General features: G+C 35.0%; 1 protein-coding gene across 1 annotated transcript in view; it reads left to right on the top strand.

Moving 5' to 3' along the window:
- The window catches only part of LOC103087464 (bifunctional heparan sulfate N-deacetylase/N-sulfotransferase 4), a 281,711-nt gene that overhangs the window by 119,066 nt on the left and 143,160 nt on the right, over positions 1-19,485 (top strand). The window contains exon 3 of the mRNA XM_007454855.1: positions 16,560-16,647. Coding sequence (XP_007454917.1) covers positions 16,560-16,647 — 88 coding nt within the window. The remainder of the gene's footprint in view (positions 1-16,559; positions 16,648-19,485) is intronic.

Raw genomic sequence — 19,485 nt, forward strand, 5'->3', positions numbered from 1 at the left:
ACCCCGCGTCTCCTGCATCGGCAGGCGGACTCTCAAGCACTGCGCCACCAGGGAAGCCCCTGAGAGCCAATTTTATTGTCTCTCATAACTGGATATTTTGGGCTTTGTAGTTAATATATATTTTATTTATTGAATAACTTCCAAGTACACACAATTGACCACCTTTGATTTCATTTAAACACATTTAGACAAAACCATAAAATGGTGTTTAAATAAATATATACAGTAATTTCTTTATGATCAACAACTATACAGAATTTTATTCTCCTTAAAGACAAGGGATGTTTACTGTATTGTCTCCTTCCCACATTATTTTACTCTAGTCCATATCACAGTGCTACATACAAAAAGATGGTCAATAAAAACTGATCTGCCTTTTTGTATTGAGTCATTTACCAAATAAATTTTATTTCAAACATTATCCATAAAAGAAAAAATTGATAAGTGGGACTTCAGTAAAATTCAAAACTTCTGCTCTGCAAAAGACATTGTTAAGAGAATGGAAAGACAAGCCAGAGAAAATATTTGTAAAACACATATCTGATAAAGGACTTGCATCCAAATATATAAATAACTCTAAAAACTCAATAATAAGAAAACAGACAACCCAAATGAAAAGTGGGCAAAAGAACTGAACAGATACCTCACCAGAGAAGATAAACAGATGGCAAATAGTATATGAAAAGATGCTCAACAGCATATGTCATTAGGGAACTGCAAATTAAAACAATGAGTTACCACTACCACACCTATCAGAATGGCCAAAGCCAAAGTACTGACATCACCAAATGCTGGGGATGATGTAGAGCGGCAGGAACTTTCATTCATTGCAAAATCAATGCAAAATGGTACAGTCACTTTGGAAGACAGTTTGGCAGTTCCTTACAAGACTAAACATACTCTTACCTTACCTTCTAGCAATTGCACTCCTTGGTATTTACTCAAATGAGTTGAAACTTATGTCCACACAAAAACCGGCACCTGAATGTTTATAGCAACTTTATTCGTAATTGCCCAAACTTGGAAGTAACCAGGATGTCCTTCAAAAGGTCAATGGATAAACAAAACATGTATATCCAGACAACGGAATCCAGCAATAAAAACAAATGAGCTATGAAGCCACAAAAAGACATGGAGGAGTCTTAAATGCACATTGCAAAGTGAGAGAAGCCAATCTGAAAAAGCTACATGCTGTATAATTGTATAATTTAATTATATAATCATTCAGTTAAATGATATCCTAGAAAGGGCAAAACTAGGGAGTTAGTAAAAAGATCAGTGGTTGCCACGAGGAGAGGGAAGGGATGAATAAGTGGAGTGCAGGGGATTTTTAGGGAAGTGAAAGTTTTCTACGTGGAATTGTAATGGTGGATACATGAAATTCTACCTTTGTCGAAACCCATAGAATTTACAACACAAGGAAGGAACCCTAATGTGAACTATAGACTTTAGTTAATAATAACGTTAATTCATCATTTTTAACAAATGGGGAATCTGGGAGGGGATACCGGGAAGAGGGAGTATATGGGAACTCTGTACTTTTGCTTATTTTTTCTGTAAACCTAGAACTGCTCTAAAAAAAAGTGTGAATCTCATAACCAAGAGGAGCCTAAGGAGACATATACTTAAATGTAATGTGGTATCCTGAAGCAGAAACAGGATATTAAGGAAAACCTGAGAAAAATATGAATAAAGTATAGACTTAGTTAATAATAATATATCAGTATTAGCTCTTTAATAGTGATAAATGTACCACACTAACATAAGATGCCGTGGGTGTTGGTATATAGGAACTGTCTGTACTGTCGTTGCAATTTTTCTGTAAATCTAAAAAATTCTACAATTTTATTGAAGTAAAATATTTATGGTTCATATACTCTAATCCAGGAACAATGCTTAGAAACATAAAAAGGTATGTACTAGATTTCATGTGTAAATATAAAGTTACTGAAGGCATATGTTTAAATTAAAAATATATTATCATTAAACATTTAGATATTAATTAGAAAGCAATGTACAAGATTAAAATCACCCGTGTGTGAATGTGTATGCTGTCAGAGCAAAATGAAAGTGTTTTGGGCTTGAGCCACACTATTTCTTAAGTGCAAAGCCTTCATGTAATTGTTATGCTCGAATCTCTTGGTTTCATTCATATTAAAATTTACGTAACTAGCAAGTTGTTCATACTATCTGTTATGACAGGACTATATATTATTTAAATTCACCTTCCCCTGTGGTTAGAGGTATGCATTGCCTGCAAATGCAAATAAGAACTGATATTCCCAGGAATTTCACAGTTTAGCAGCTAAGTTTCCTCTGAATATACATATTCTTATATCTCATGCTAGGTCCACATATCTTATACATTATTAAAAATAGTTCCCCAAATATTGACTTGCTTTTGCTTCACATTCTATGATAAAATGTTTGAGATTAGTTTTTCTGGGCTCAATTGATATAGCATGTTTTCTCTCAACCCCATAACTCATTCCTCATGCAAAAGACAAATCATGCCCCTGCAGCCCTATTGACCCAGGGGGCCCTTTTGGTTAGGAGTAAAGCCTCTTTAATTACTTTGGCTGACTTTCATTTTTTACAGTCTTAGGCACATTAGCTATCTACTGTAGGGTTCTCATTTGTCTTAAATTTAGATGCACCTTGGTCTCTGGAGATTGATTGACTGTCTATATTCTTGAGAAACCACCACCTGCCCCAGTCTATACTAACTCTGCTTAGCTTAGAAATCTGAAAGAGCTATCTCTCAGCTTCTCCTAGGGTTTGATAACCTCTTCCCTTTCCTTCACCAGAGGTGTTTTGACCTTTAATTAAAAGGAAAATTTGTTGTCTTCCTTTCAGAAGACAGCAAATAATGAACTCATTAAAATGAGGTTACTGTTCAGGCCTTAGAGCAATAAGAGTTGAAGTCTCATTAGCAGCTAACAATGCAGAACACAGCACATAAATAAACCTAATATTGGCACAGCAAAATGCCTCGGTGCATTAAATTTGAGCAGAATCAAATGTTTACCGTCAATGATGTCTAGGGCATGAAGTTTTAGTGCACTTAATAAAGGAAAGCAAGTTGCTTCCTATTAGCCGTGAAATGTTACCACAGAAATTGCCCCCAAAAGTGTATTATGTAAATGTGGGATATGTTAGTAATTAACAAGGATATTGTAGAAAGATATCTGTCTTGCTTAATAGATGCAGCAATTAGGAAGAATAAAGATGGCTCAAAAATCTAAAAGTAATTCTGGAGATTAATGTAAAATAATGCGGAATGTGAGAGTAAGATTTTTTTAAGAGGCTTTATCTCATTCATGGCCCAAGGTGAGAGATATTTGCAACGTCAAACTAAAGAGTCAGTTAATAAAATGAAATGTCCCTGTAGTTGATTAAATATATTCTAGGAAAGAGATTCCTTAAGAACTTATTTAAAAGAATTAACTACACTTCATTTATAGAAGTTAGAAGACTTTTGTTTCAACAAATTGTAACACTTAGTTAAGTTTTTTTTTATAATGCTAAATGAGCCATAATTAGTAAAATAAGAATTAAGTTTTATTTCAGCAGTTCAGAGAATGGAATGAAAGTGTAAATCCTATTTAATATCTGATGTCTATACCACAATATCTACATAAAATGATTGGTAATGATATGCTTTTCATTTTACATTGTTTCAGATACCTTAAATAAGGTTTGTTAAATATGTCTCAATGTATTTCCTCTGCATTTACCCTGTATCTAATATTCTTAAATAAAAATCATTAGAGCAGTAGTTTTACTTGATAACTCATCCCAACATTTTTTTTCCAAAATATTTGAAAAAGCTTGCTTTCACTTCACACTTTTTGAGCTCTCATGAAAACACCGATGGGAAAAAAAAATTGTTTGGCCAAAAACTTTAATTGTTTGGCCAAAAACTTTAACCTGCTTTTTGTAGATGAAGCCAACACACTAAATGATACTCTGGGGATGCTGAAAAGATACTTCAGTCCCTGAGAATAGATGTGGCTGGTAACTTCCAAACAACTTTCATCTGATACACAAAATATGGGAACAAATGCAGTAGTCATCATGCACCCCATTCAGATCTCTCACAAGCTGCATTCAGTTCATCATGTGATATTTACAGTCCTAGATGTTTACAAGCTATATCCCAAATCTGACCAATTTCCTCCTACATTACCACCAACTCCAAGACATTCATTCCTCAAATAGGGTAGTTATTTCTTCTAAATGTTTCCCTCTTCCATACATGTCCTCCTTGACCCAGGTAATTCTTCATACAATGACCAGATTTCAAGGTGTGATGAACATGATATCTCTACTTGATCAAAACTCCCCCAATGGCTTCTTAGTACCGTCATCTTACTGCACCATATCTTTATTTGTTTATTGTCTGTCTCATCCACTGGAATATGAACTCCTAAAGAAAGCACTTTGTTTTGTTCAAAGCTGAATCTCTACTATGTAGAACAGCTGGAATATTAGCTACTCAAATATTTCCTGCATGAGTAAATACAATAACATATTTCACTTATTTGAGAGTCCTTCTTAAAATTAAATTATAGCCAAATTCTGTATAAAAACTATACTGTGAAAGGTGGATAAAGTCAGTCATAGAACTCTAAAGGATACCTTTTACATAGAAAATATTTTGAATGTTGCCTTCTTGTGTTGGAAAATGAGAGCTGTACAGAAAATGTTGCCATTAATATATTTTTGTTTTTGTTGGTCTCCTTTATGAATGTGTCACTAGTTTCACTACATTTACCAGAAAGCAGAGTTGGTAGACTAGTAGGTGTTTATCAGATGATGTCAAGACTGTTTTGTTAAGAGCCTGAATCGTAATTAGGCTTTAAATAGAATTGAGCTTGAGGGGGTGTTAACAACATCTCACAGGAGCTTTTTATTTTCAAAAGTCTTAAATTTTGTCAGAGGGAGGGAGAGACTTGCTGAAAGATAATTTATCTACAGCATACAGGAAAAATCCACCTTGAAATATCTATACTATGAATGGTAATATACTTTGGGTATGGTTTCTGTAACCAAATCTATATAGATAATGACATGTATATTTCATATTGATTTTTTTGAAAACTACAAATAGATGCATCTTTTCCTTGCTGGCAGTATAATGAGAAGATTCTACTACATATGAACTTAAACAGTAAAGATTTAATGCCTCCAATGTATATAATTTGATGCATGATTTGATATTTAGCCTTTGGAAATGATTTTTGTGATATGCATTTAAAATATATGTATCTGAATGTGCATTTGCAAAATATTAAACTATGTAGCATACAAAAAATTTTCTGAAGTTTATGGGATCATGCAATTTTTAACTAACCCAGATTTATTCAAAATGGTAAAATAACATGAAAATAAGACACAGAAATGTTTCTACACAGAGACTACTTATTTACACAGAGACTATTTACTTATTTACATAATTTTTAAAGGGGCACAGTATATTAGCAAGACATAGGAGACAGCTTCAAAGATACCAGTGGTTTGTGTTTCCCTGGTGGCACAGTGGTTGGGAGTCCGCCTTGCCGATGCGGGGGGCGCGGGTTCGTGCCCAGGTCCTGGGGGATCCCGCGTGCCGCGGAGTGGCTGGGCTCGTGGTCCATGGCCGCTGAGCTTGCGCGTCCGGAGCCTGTGCTCCGCAGCGGGAGAGGCCACGGAAGTGAGAGGCCCGCGTACAGAAAAAAAAAAAAGATACCAGTGGTTTGATAAATGCTTGTTGGAGTACAGTTCCTTATGGAGATAAAGTTTTTGCTATTTACTTAAAGTCTATTTGGTTACTACAGGTAGATGTGTTCATTTACAAATAAATTTTTCTCGTTTCACCTGTTAAACTAAATACTGAATTTATGCTATTACAATGACTAAATGAAAAATTCTAATGACCATTGCAGTTTCAATTTTATTATCAGTAATAACCTTTCTTTGTTTGTTTTCTAAACCATCAAGGGAATGTTCTTGATTTTTTTAATTTGACACTCCTATCCTTTTATCCAAATATGTCAATATTCTGAAGTAATGATCCTTTTTAAAAGTCTAAACAATTAAGTTATCATGTACCACCTTAATAAAGTACACCCTGATGAAAATAATAAATTTGCTAATAGATGCAGTCTATTTATTCATCTATTAGGCCAATTATGTATTTAAAAATAGATATCCTTATTCAGAAAGAAGACAAATATAGTCACTGTGGGACATAAAACACACACACACACACACACACACACACACACATATATAGATAGATAGATACAGATATAGATATATAGATATCAGCATGCCACCTATCCTACATGTATTATGCAATTTTTCAATACCCAATAAAGTCAATGATTTATCTTTGTTCAAATCACTTACAGCATATCAATCAGTTGAATCATTACTGCACACAGCTATTTTCACCATTATCAACTTGCTCTGCCCCAGTGGTAACTTCAGATTGATAAGACTGACTCTATTAATGTAGCAAATAAAAGTAAGGCAAAGCTTTGGTTCCTTTAAAATTAATAACAGAAAGATAGTAATAAAGTTAAAACATATGATTTGTAATTTTCAAGTACAATCTTAAAGAAATAACTCTAGTGAAAGGAAAAGTTTGGCCACTGGAAAGATCATATGGATTTTAACCTGAAATTTATTTGTACTTTGAGTAGAGAGAAATTGTGAGTGAAATCACAGAGAAGACAGGAAGAGACTATACCTTACTAAGAAAAAGTAGATAAAAACCTGCAGACATCCCTTGATACTCTCAGTAATGTATACCTTGCTTCTCTGTGGGACAGGAATGATGGAAATTGACAAGAAAGTAAATATTTTTCTTTTTAATCTTTAATGAAATGGCTGTAGAGATAAAACTGAAATTAAAATGCTGAATACCTACCATCCTCAGAACTCCCTTTCTGTGGTTCCAGGACATTTTTAGGAGAAGTATTATAGAACAGACATATCTGCCAAAGCTATGGCAGGAATCTCTGAAGCCTGTCTCCAATATCCTAAAAATCTGTCACAGAGTTCAGGTGTTTCTAGGGTGCATCCATGAAAGAATGGGGAGTTGTATAAAACTGAGAATAGAGTGTACACCTTCTGTGCTCAAGAAATATTTTGGAATTGTTACAAGACAATATTTAATGAAAGAATGATAGCTAATAAGCAAAAGAATGAAAGATGATAGCTAATAAGCTGATACCTCAACATTTTGAAGAGATTTCTGACTGTATGTGAGCAGAGGGTATTTCTAGAGATGAAATTAGGGAGGTCAGTTACAACACCAGCCTACAACTACTGGATATCTGTGTTGTGCCAGGAACTGTTGTAAGAGGCCCTAGACTTGTACCGAGTGACCAGAGGATGGAGAATGAGACATGGAGATTGTGACCAGAGGATGGAGAATGAGACATGAAGATTGTGACCAGAGAATGGAGAATGAGACATGGAGATTGTGACCAGAGGCAGAGCACGATTCCTAAGGAAGTATGCCAGTACCTGACCTTGATTAAGGAGATAGCTGCTGGAGAGGCCTACATTTTTTAAGGCCTAAAAATTAAATGAGAATTTTTTTTTTTTGGATCATGAAGTAAAACGTAATTTAGAGATACGTCTAAATTTACTTAATTAGACATATTCTTACTTAATTTAGGTAATGAAAACAACTTGATGGTTGTTTTTAATAAGTGTTCAACAAGAATAAGATGCTCCAAGAAGTAACATCATGTTTATCAAAAGGGTAATTATTTCCAAGTATATTTCCACGATTTCATAATATTAAGAAACTGATTTTGATCTGAAGCTCTTGTGGGATGACAAATCCTGGAATAATGGAAAAGTCCTCTTTTTCTACAGATCACATGCAGAGATTTAATGTGATTATATAACTGAATACATATGCAGAACCACATTTCATGTAAAATTACAGCTATTATATTTTGCAATTTGCATTTGATACTAAATAGGAAACTGTATTTGATCAAGGATATCATGACTCCAGGAAATACCTCTACCTCCAAGGTATTAGCCATCCACTTAATGTTTTTTTCCTAAGTCTGTATCTTAAAATCAGGCAGGTAGGAGTGTGTGTTGCTGGCAAATAGTTTGGGGGGAAAGCTGAGAGAAATCAAGTACAAAATTTTTTCTACTAAAGACTTTAGCATGTAAATGTGAATTGAGAACCTCCCAAGAGGGATATACTACAGAGTGTTTCCCAAACATTTTGAACATGGAATTATTTTTTCATGGAACTGTTAAATTTTACAGACCCAGTGACCCATGGATCACTGTTTGGAAATCTGTAATCAGGAGCTCTTGTTTCACTAGTTATCATCTCTTACATAATAAAATCATCCATGATGACTCATTATTGAAAGCAGCCCAAGCTTCCACACTTCAGAGACCCCAAGCTATCTCCAAAGGTGATTCTGTGTCTGCTTTGGTACTTCCACAGCAGGACAAAGCATTTCTATCAAGTAGGCTCTCCAACACAGAAGTCAGGATTATGCAGGGTGACTCAGGTTACATTTTATAGTTTCAACCTAACACAGAGAGAATTTGGGCCCAGTTCAGTGCAGATCCTTACTTAGAATCTCTGGAAATATTTTGAGTTAAAACGACTTTGCTCCCATCCTTCCTTAATAAAGGTCTGACATTATTATTTTGTTGTGCATGTGTATGTTTCTCTCAGCTCTCTGATTCCTGATGATTCCTGAAGCCATCTTTCAGTCACTGAGCTTACAATGACCAGTTTCATTCCACATCCCCAAAGAAGTCCTCATGTAAGATAGTTCTATCTCACTATTACTTTATCATTTACTTAAACATTTGGGCCTAGGGAAAATAAGACAGTTATTCTTGCCATTACTTGATAAAATCCTTTTAAGGAAATAATCATGCTACATGAACCATGAATTCTAAAGTTACATTATATTTATCTTTTTACAACTCAAAAATTCTTGCAGGCCATGATGGAGACTTGGGAGCAAAGCTTATAGAAAAAGTAAATTAAATAATACAATTGAAGATGAGACTTAGAAGAACTAACTTATAAAGGAAAAAGCCAATGGTTCAAGTAGTACTATCTGAAGGGTCATACGAGTTCATATTTGATTCAAATTTATTTATTTGATTCAAAATTCCAATCGATGGGCTTCCCTGGTGGCGCAGTGGTTGAGAGTCCGCCTGCCGATACAGGGGACACGGGTTCGTGTCCCACACGTCCCACACATGTGGGAAGATCCCACATGCCGCGGAGCGGCTGTGCCCGTGAGCCATGGCCGCTGAGCCTGCGTCCACAGCCTGTGCTCCGCAACGGAAGAGGCCACAACTGAGAGGCCCACGTACCGCAAAAAAAAAAAAAAAAAAAAATTCCAGTCGATTAGGTAGAACATGAAAAACATGGAAACAGAGGTAGAGAGAGAAGGGCATACTCACAGTTTGAGGTGACCTCTATGGGCTGAACTTGAGAATATAGTTGAAGAGAAACTGGGGCTCTTAAGAACTGGGCAGTAATTCACCACATTTATGGAATTTTTCCGATCCCAGGGAGAGAACCAAAGTGCCAATCAGAAAGCAGAAGCAGAAATTCATCTCACATGCTTTCAGAATGGACTGAAGTCAGTGGCTTAGAATTCTGTGGGCACAGAGATGCCAATGACATTCCCCCGTAACACAGTTTAGGGCACAAGACAAATCAATCCATAGCCACTGGGAAGGGAGTCAAAGACACATGCTTTGACTTTGCTGATACAATCAAAATTTACAACACTGTAAATGCAGTTCAAATTTAATGATTTATATAACCTTCATTGTGTTCTTTGATAATCAAGCAGAAAATGCAGACTCTTCACATACGTGACATGAATTAATATTATTTTACAAGGCCAAACTAATTTTCAATTTTTTTCTTCTCTTTGCCTGTATCTTTAATCAATATCAATGTTTAACCTTCAGGTATCCAAAAAGCACTCCCTGTACTATGAGACCACTCCCCTTACTAATATATACACTCCTTGTTCAGTTACCTCTAATCATGGGTACCAATGTTTGAAAACAATGACGATGTGGGACTTTAAACTCTGTTTTTCCTGTTAGGGGTGATGTAGAGGTTTCAACAACATAGCCATCCTGCTGTGGGGAAGAAATGTTTAGTGTAGCCATGGAGGTGTTGATTTTCCCTCAAAACCTATCTCAACTCTTCCCTCACTTCATCAAATGTCAGAAATCTGAATCATTAATGAAATCACTCAGCTTTACTTCCCACGTCGGCCCATCAATAATTACACTATTTACTTCTTTCCATTCCCAGTACCACCAGTAGAAGCCATGCCTTTATTTTCTCTTACTGGAACTACTGCAAAATCCTCCTAAATGATTTCCCCCATTTCTTACCAGCTTTCCTACAATTCCTTATCAGCAAGTAGCCAGAGAAACCAATTTAAAATGTAAATCATATCCTATGTGAGGCGAAGTAGAGGGTGGTGTATTAAAAAAGTGCCAAGGTCCTTCCTGACATGGAGCCCTGTTTTCACTGGCCCCCTTGCCTGGAGCACACGCTCTGGAGTCCCCGTTTTAGACATAGCTGGCCTCTCATCTCTCTCTCTCAACTAAACTGCCACTGTTTCAACAAGACCTTCATACAACTCATTGCCTATCCTGTTAAAATGTAGGTACTCTGTGTTAGTTTCAATATTAGCATATACTATAATTATTTTTACATTAATAATAATTTCAATTAAATAATTATTTGATTGATTTGCCATGTGTGTCATCTGCATGTCTAAAAAGAATGTAAGCTCCATGAAAACAACAAATATAGTGGTTTTGTCTGGCAGACACTTTCTATCTCCATAACCTTAGGTAGCTTATTTAGGCTCTCTGCGATTTATTTTCCCCACTTGTAAAATAGGGTTAATAAAGGGATCATGGAGAGATTTTTTAAAATAAATTTATTTATTTTACTTATTTATTTTTGGCTGTGTTGGGTCTTCGTTGCTGCGCGTGGACTTTTCTCTAGTTGCGGCGAGCGGGGGCTACTCTTCGCTGTGGTGTGCAGGCTTCTCATTGCGGTGGCTTCTCTTGTTGTGGAGCACGGGCTCGAGGCATGCGGGCTCAGTAGTTGTGGCTCATGGGCTCTAGAGCACAGGCTCAGAAGTTGTGGTGCACGGGCTTAGTTGCTCCCCAGCATGTGGGATCTTCCTGGACCAGGGCTCAAACCCATGTCCCCTGCATTGGCAGGTGGATTCTCAACCACTGCACCACCAGGGAAGCCCAAGGGATCATGGAGAGATTTAAAGAGATAATTCAAGTTGAGTGCTTCTTATAGTACTCATAGTACCTAGCAGTACCTAACACAATTATGTTAGATATTATTGTTACCATTCTCTACTGTGTCCTTAGTACCTAGAAGAATGCCTAAAACAAGAAGCAGGGGTTCAGTCAATACTGTTTGAATGGATAAATGAGTGAATTATAGCACAAGGAGGTAGAGAGCCCAGAGAGTTCCAGATTCTTTGCTTCCTGGAGACTTAAGTGAGAGCAGATAGATAGTAGTGGAACACTTAGGTGATGGGCAGAAAGCAAGAGGATAATTGCTCTGAAACACTATGGTGTTTTTCTACCTGGCAAGTTGTTCTTGCTCCAAACCTTTCTCCCCACAAAAGATATCAGAAGTATACATTCATTCTTTCTTAATTAACTCACCCATTCCACAATCATGGCTAAACTGTTCCATGTGAAATCTTTAGAAGACTCAGCATGTTGGTATAATAAACTTTTGTCAATTTATAAATTATATCAAACAATTTCCTCTTTGAGCAGCAGTAAGATTTTATCAGAAAAAAAAAAAAGGAAGAGAGTAGATTTCTGAAGGAATGGAGATTTCTTCTAAGGTGAAAGAGATGAACAAGAAGGGAGGCAGAAACTATCAAAGGCAAACTTCAAAAGCTTCATACTTTCACCCTGGGTCAGCCCTATTCATTTTCATTTGTACATTGACAAATAGTCTCTGCACAAAAGTTCATGAAATTCCGAGTCAAACTGGGTGGCCACACAGATTTACTGTAGAGAGACCTGAGGTTAAAGTCGGACCAAATGTTAAGGCAAGCATGCTCAATTTTGGCCCTCTTGTTGTGTTATCTGGGTGGGTCATTTAAACTTTCCATGAAGCAATTTTTTTCCACCTGGAAAATAAGTATAGATGTAACCTTTTCTGATTCCCACATCAAGATCTTGTAAGTAAGATAAAAAGATAAAGTAAGATCTTGTAAATAAGATAACATTTTTATTGAGTTATTGAATGTAATAAAAAACTTGCCAAGGCAGACAAACAAAAACTATCACCCTTTGGTATTTGATTTGAAATTCTGAAAACATAAGCCTATACCAAAGTATGTATACATTCATGACTTATTAATTACGTACACGTAGAGAAAGTATGATGATAAACTTTTAACCTGATGATAAACAATCTGAATATCAGAATGGCTTAAGACATATGCAATATACCTTGAAATTAAATATGAATAGTGCACTAACAATATTTCCTGAAGTTCCTTGATGGCTATAATCTCCAGTTTGAAACTATAAGAATCACTGTTAAAAACACAGATTCCTAGGCTCCATCCTATACTGTAACTCAGAATACCCAGAAAATGGGCCTGGGAAAAGCATCCTGGTGTTTTATTTCATTTCTTATGGGTAAACTGGAAACAACTGCTTGACCCTTCTTAAGAACCAACTGGGGTCTATAATGAAATACACATACTTGGGCCCCATCATAGACCGATTAAATCAATAACTCTTCAAGTGGGTCCCCAGAATTGACAATTTTAGCAGCCTCCTCTAGAAAATTTTATGTCTGGTAAAGTTTGAAAAACACTGTTCTCTTTAACATTTTGCAGTAGGGCAGAGTTGGACTTGCTTTATTAAATACTGAAGAACTTATTATAAGAACGTTAAGTGAATGCAAGTAATGTTTGTTAAAACAATGACTTTTTGCTTCTGCTTAAATACATTATATATTTATTGTCTTTGATACCCAATCAAGTAACTTAGTGAGCCTTTCATAAATAATGCAAGGGAAAACTTCAAAGCCGTTTATATATATTTTTATGACTTATAAACTATTAAAGAAAATAACTAAGCTTTATTATCCACTGTATATATTTTATTTTACATATATTTTCAAAAGTTAGTCAAATTTCCCCACAAAATATTCAGATAAAAATAGTATATATACAGCTGTATACTATTTCCTATGCTCTACTATTTGATTTTTATCTCAAATTGAGACCTTATTTCTTGTCCATTAACAAATTTTTCCAAAAGAAGCTTTTTTTGGTTTTATTATATTTTATTTATTCATAATTTTATATTTGTATTTTTCCTGTCTGATATTTACTCTGGCATTTTACATTTTTCCTGTATTTCAATCCTTTATTTTTTTCTATATTTCTTTATTAATTTTTATGGTTTAACATGTTTTTCTTTTACATTTATTTCTGAGTTTTATTTTTAAAAATTATATCCACTTTATACATATTTACTTGTGTCTCTCTTTTTCTTATCATTGAAAGACATGGAACCTTTCTTTCCTTGAATTTTGAAACTCAAAGAACATTCAGTTACAGTGAAGTAGGAAAGCTTGAATCTTTTAGAATTTGCTTCTTTTTATCCATTTGTTTTGTTTTTACGTACAGAAATTGTCATTTTACTCCCACATTAATCAAGATTACATGTTGGGAGGCTGTGACTAGACAACTCTACTTCTTTTAACAATGGAAAGGTCTGTCAAATTCTTCATATAGCTAATTAGCACCAGTGGAAGAAAATCCATATGCCCTCACCTCTGTGAACTTGTCTTACTAGGCGACTTACAATAGAAGATTATAAAACATCCATATTATGAATGTGCTCATGAAATGCAAGATCCTATCTACATCATTTAATGGTATGGTCCATGAGCCATTTTTATCATTTTACCATCAGAAAAATGTTAGTAATAAAAATAAATGAAATTAATTCAATTGACAGCTGTGCATTAATATATGCTCCTATCACATTTTTTAAATGCCTTCCATATATACGAAGCTATATTTAGCAACATGGCATGTGTAAAAATGAGTAAGGTTTGATCAACCTTCAGGTACTTTTAGACTAAAAGGAGAAATAAAATAGAAAGTTATATAGTAAAGTGGAAAATGATGCAAGTCTTAAGATAAACAATTTAGGAACTTACTTTGGGAGATGAGGAAAGGAGAAGCTTTAAGGCATCAGGGAAGGCTTCATACAAAAAGGTGGCATTTGGGCAGAGCTTTAAAAATGGGTTGGTACTGGAAAATGTGATTGGGGACAGCTGGACACTTTCCAGGCCCCCCCCCCAAAAAAAAACAGAGAAAAACATGGAGAAATGTAGGAGGTGGGGAATAATGCAGACGACAGGGTGATTTGGGGAAATACCAATGCAGGTAGCTTAATATGGAAATATGAAGGCACCATTTATACCTATTTGGTGGGAAGAGAATGACATATTAAGTGATCATTAACAGCATTTATCAAGCTCTTACTATGTACCAGGCACTTAGCCAAGCACTTTGTATGCCTTATACAATGTAATCTTCACAATAATAGTGTGAAACAAGTGTTAAGCATGATCCCATTTCACAGATAAGGGGAAAGATGTGAGAAGTGAAATGACCGACCAAGCTGAGTCATTAAATGAATGGCTTGCCTGACCTCAAGGGTAAAGTGCATTTACTGCTTCTAGGATGTTAGCATGACTGCAGAGTGTAAAATAGAATAGAGGAAGGTGGGAATATGGTTAGCAGTCTACAGTGTTTTAAAGCCCAAGAAAAGGACATGAAGGCCTGCCTAAAGTGGTAGCAAGCTGATTGGGAAAAAATAGATCGTTTGATCTTTTTAAAATGGCCCCTTAGAAAGCATCAAGTGTAGGCCCACTTCCCTAGTCTAAATTAAATCCCTTATTGTATCTGTCACAACATGCTCTAGATTTGTTTTGTAGCACTTATTATGATTTGTAATTACACATTTGTGGGACCCTCTATTTAATATCTCTCTCCCTCTCAGTAAAGCCCAAGGTTACAGAGACTATGCTTGCCAAACCCAACACTGTATCCACCTACAAGGAATATTTACTGAATTTAAGAATGGATGGTGGATAAATAAATGTGGAATAAAGAATGATTTCAAGACCCCAGAGGTAGAAAATTGAGTGGATGTGGTTGGAGCGGTGAGGAGAACAGGGAAAGGAAGAATAAAAAAAAAAAAAAACTATTTCAGTATATGAAAGCTCAGGGATTGTGCACTGAACATAACAAGAGTGCCAGAAAAAGGAACTCCCTTAGAAAAAAGGATGCATGATCTTTTTTTTTAAATTTTAAAGCTATATTCTACAGTCTTTACCAATAAGCTCAACTAGTTCAATAAATTTATTTTTAACTCTACTCTCTTTTTAGTATCTAGTTTGCTTTTTTATGAGAACTTTTTTGAATATTTTATATAACTGAGTCAAATTAGTAGGTCTATTTTTTCCTTTTTCTATTGAATTGATAATATTTAAATAAGTTAGCCAGGATTACATGCAGTATAACTGTAATCTTGGATAACCAGAAACTATAGCTTATCAACCTTTTAATTATTTGGTCATTTCTTTCTTTCTTTTTTTTTTTTCTTTACAAATTTGCCAGAGAGCCCTCTTAACTCTGGGGAAATAAAAAGTTAGGTTCACAAATTTTTGAAGCAAATGCTTAGCCACCATAACTAATGCTCAAAAGAAATTGTCTAAACCTTTGACTCTTTATTTACCTTAAAAGATGGATAGTAGTAACAAAAATCAGTCTTAATAATATGTTCTTATCCTGTCTACAAACAAGAAATTAACATAGAATAATTCCAAAAGGAGAAATTAGGAAAATTTTTGCAATGTTTAGAGAATATTTCTTTATGGAATTACCAATTTCCTATCTGTCCTTTCCTTATTCATTTGTAATTACCATCCTATAAAGTATAAAAATTGCTGTTTAGTTTGTAAAGTAAAAATCCAAGCTTTCAACTCAATAATTATGCCTTAAAAATGATAGGAGAGGTTGCACAGTTAAGTAGAATACTCAGTTGCTACTCAAACAAAAGTTAACTTCTTATCCTTTACCAACAAATACAGGACCTGCCTGCATCCAACAATTCTGAAAAATTTTCCCCAAGGAAAAGAAAAAGTGTGATCATCTGAAATTCAAGAAATGTCTCACACAGAAATGAAAAATGATTTCAGTGCTGTGTGGTTAGAGAATTGCCTCTCAGCCGCTTATAATATGCTTAGGACTTAACTGCTTCATAATTCGTAACCTTCAATAAAAATAATAACAGTAGTGATTATAATACATACCAGTAGCCATCAAAAACCCAAAAAGCAACAAAGCCCGTGTTTTGTTTCACTCATGCATACACAATTTTGAAAAAGAGGCATCCCAAATCTTCATATTTATTTTTCTAAAATCATGTTAATTTCTTATTTATTTCAGGCATTACTAGAGACTCAAAATTTACTGCGCACTCAGGTTGCAAATTTTACCTTCAACCTTGGATTTTCAGGGAAGTTTTACCACACAGGTAAGAAGGAGCTTTGTGTTCTCAGGCAGCTACATATAAATAGGAGAGAGGATTTTTAATGTTTCATAAGTAGGAGAAATAGAATATCCAGGCTGATTATGGGAAAAACTTGGGTGCATTATGAGTAGCCAAATCCAAAATCAATGAACTTGTTTACTTTTTCAAATACTGTTAGAATCAAGGGCAAAAGAGGAAGAGAACTGACTTTGTCAACTCAGTAAAAGAAACTATAACCGTTGTTCTAAGTGTGTCTGTGCATCTTGTGTCAGCATAGTCTAAGTAGGAAGCATAGTGACGACGATGATGATGATGATGACAATGACATAATAATGATAATAATAATGGACAGTTTTTAAACTGCAGCACAATCCAGGTGACATTTTTGTATGTATTATTTTCCTTTTGAAAACATCTAGTGATAAGAGAGGAATTTTATAGCCTCAAAGAAATTTAATAGATTTTGTGTCATCTTGCTTAATTTACCTTCCCTTGCAGGATTTTCCTTAAAAATATTACAGTGATTTGGCCCAACATACATTAATACCATCACAATCAGGTTTATATTTCTTTCCATGTCTATCTAGTCACAGTTGCACTTCTGTTCAGTCTCAGCCTCTCAACAGATTCTCAGAATGTGAACAGTGTTCACACACTACTCCATGTTCTGATATTTCTCACCTCTTTACCCATCTTTACCTCCAGAATTTGAATCTTATTTTCTGAATAGCAACATTACAATGTCAGGCACTAGTATAGAGAAAACTACGTGCATAAAAGTGATTGTTGGATAGTAATAACAAAAATGGCACAAAATGGTGTCTTACAGACTGCATTAGGGCAATATCTACTATCTGCTTCTATTTCTGCATCTCTGGTGAAAGCTAAATGCTTTGTTTAGGACTCTGCATCGTTCTTACTTCACAGTATCTTAGTGAAAACATTTCATAGTATTCTCTATGAATGCATGCAGTTTAGTGACTCATCAAAAATATCCCATGCACAGGTAGTCTTTTATTATCATATATGTAGTTCATTTACCCAAAGAGGCTTTTTAATGTTTACCCAAATAAGCTCAGCATGGTTTATTAGAATATTGAAGTAGCAATGTCTTATTGACTTTTCTTTAATGCTTTTTTCCTCCTGCTCTGAAACATGTAAATCTGTTTAAAGTAATAGGAGGAAAAGTTGTATTTAGACCAGTTGATAAATCAAATCATTGCATATTTTAAAAGGACGTTTTGCAGAGAAAGATTTGGGTCATCACATCTGCACAGGCAAAGCAATTCTAGATTACAATTTTGAAAATAGACATGGTGTTGTAAATCCTTTTCAAAAGCCCCCTCAGGAAATGAGTTCAGACCTAAGAATCACTGACTATGAAGTTATAAAGCAGGTAGCTCTAAAGGCTGTATCTACTCATGCTGGGGAAAAAAATATGGGATTATTTGGAGTTCACACACAAACAGTACTATTTTGTCTTAAATAGCTGTATAGGGTAAGTAAAGCCATTCTTCTGGCTGAAATATATCTGGATAACAGCCTCAGCTTTTATATACTTTTCATATTCAGACCTATTAAATCTGCCAGACATTTGCAGCATTAATGTTCATAGCAGGTTATAACACTTCCCATTTCTTTTTTATAATCCCAAACATGTACACACTACACATCCACTAGGAAATGAACAACACACTAGTAAATATCACAGGGACGGTTGTTGGAGTAAGGTACCAAACAACAATAACAAAAAAAGGTATTATATCTCTTAAATGGACCTTATTGACTCTTTATGTTAGTACTAACCTAATAAAAAGAAACACTATCCTGTTATGCTGTGGGGTAACTCACTTTAGAGACTAAGCAATATATATATATATAAATTTGTGGGTCCTGGAAGTTTAATTACCGTCACATAAATATGAAACTTTATTTGATTTGCTACTTTATGTGTAGAATCATTGAAATGCATCCATGATGTTTTTCAAGGGTGCAGTCATATACATTAAGTACTTATTTATTCTCAGGGATATCAAGGTTTCTTCCAGAGTGGAGTTCAACATTGATGATATTCACCATGGGGAGGGCATGCCTCTCCCCTTTCTAGTCACATTTCTATATGGAGGTTTAACTGTCACAAGCTTAACAAATCAGAAAAGTGTTTTCCTCACCTATGCACTTGATTGTGATGTGTAACCATGAGAAGATGGCCTTGTCAGAGTGAGTGTCTAAGATCTCTCCTGGGATGATCTGATTTCCCAATGCATGAAGATGCTGATTGATGAGCCTCATTGTTTTGAAGACATTTAATCACATATGCGCACTGTAATAATGATAGATTCTGCCTTCTCAGACTGCTTCACTTATTTGTATTTTCCATGTATTCTTTCCTGTTCAGTTTCTCTGTCCTTCACATGCTAAAAACAATCTCACCCAAAAAGGACACATCACTAAGCCTTTCCTAAAAGTCAGTCACTCATGGGTGCCAAATTGAACGGGGAAGGACATACTGTTGATTAAAAGTAAAAAAATAAAAGTATGGAGTTCAGAGTAAAATACTTTAGTCTGGAAATATTTAAAGCATGATTGGAATTGCACAATGAAAACTCAATTGAAAAATGGAGGCATTACAAGATTAAGATGCCTTGTAGGGATGGAAGGCTACAAATATTTTTTGTAGACATGATTTCTGGTGGCAGTCATTGCCATTCTCCATAACTAATAATGAATTGAATATGAATCAAACAATTACCTCGTATAATATTTACAAATTGGATAAATACTGGTCTTTTCTATAAGAGATCATTTTTATATAAAGAAAACAGATCTTTATATAAAACT

The sequence above is a fragment of the Lipotes vexillifer genome, unplaced genomic scaffold (genome assembly GCF_000442215.2).
Source record: "Lipotes vexillifer unplaced genomic scaffold, Lipotes_vexillifer_v1.1 scaffold577, whole genome shotgun sequence".
Taxonomy (NCBI): Eukaryota; Metazoa; Chordata; class Mammalia; order Artiodactyla; family Lipotidae; genus Lipotes; species Lipotes vexillifer.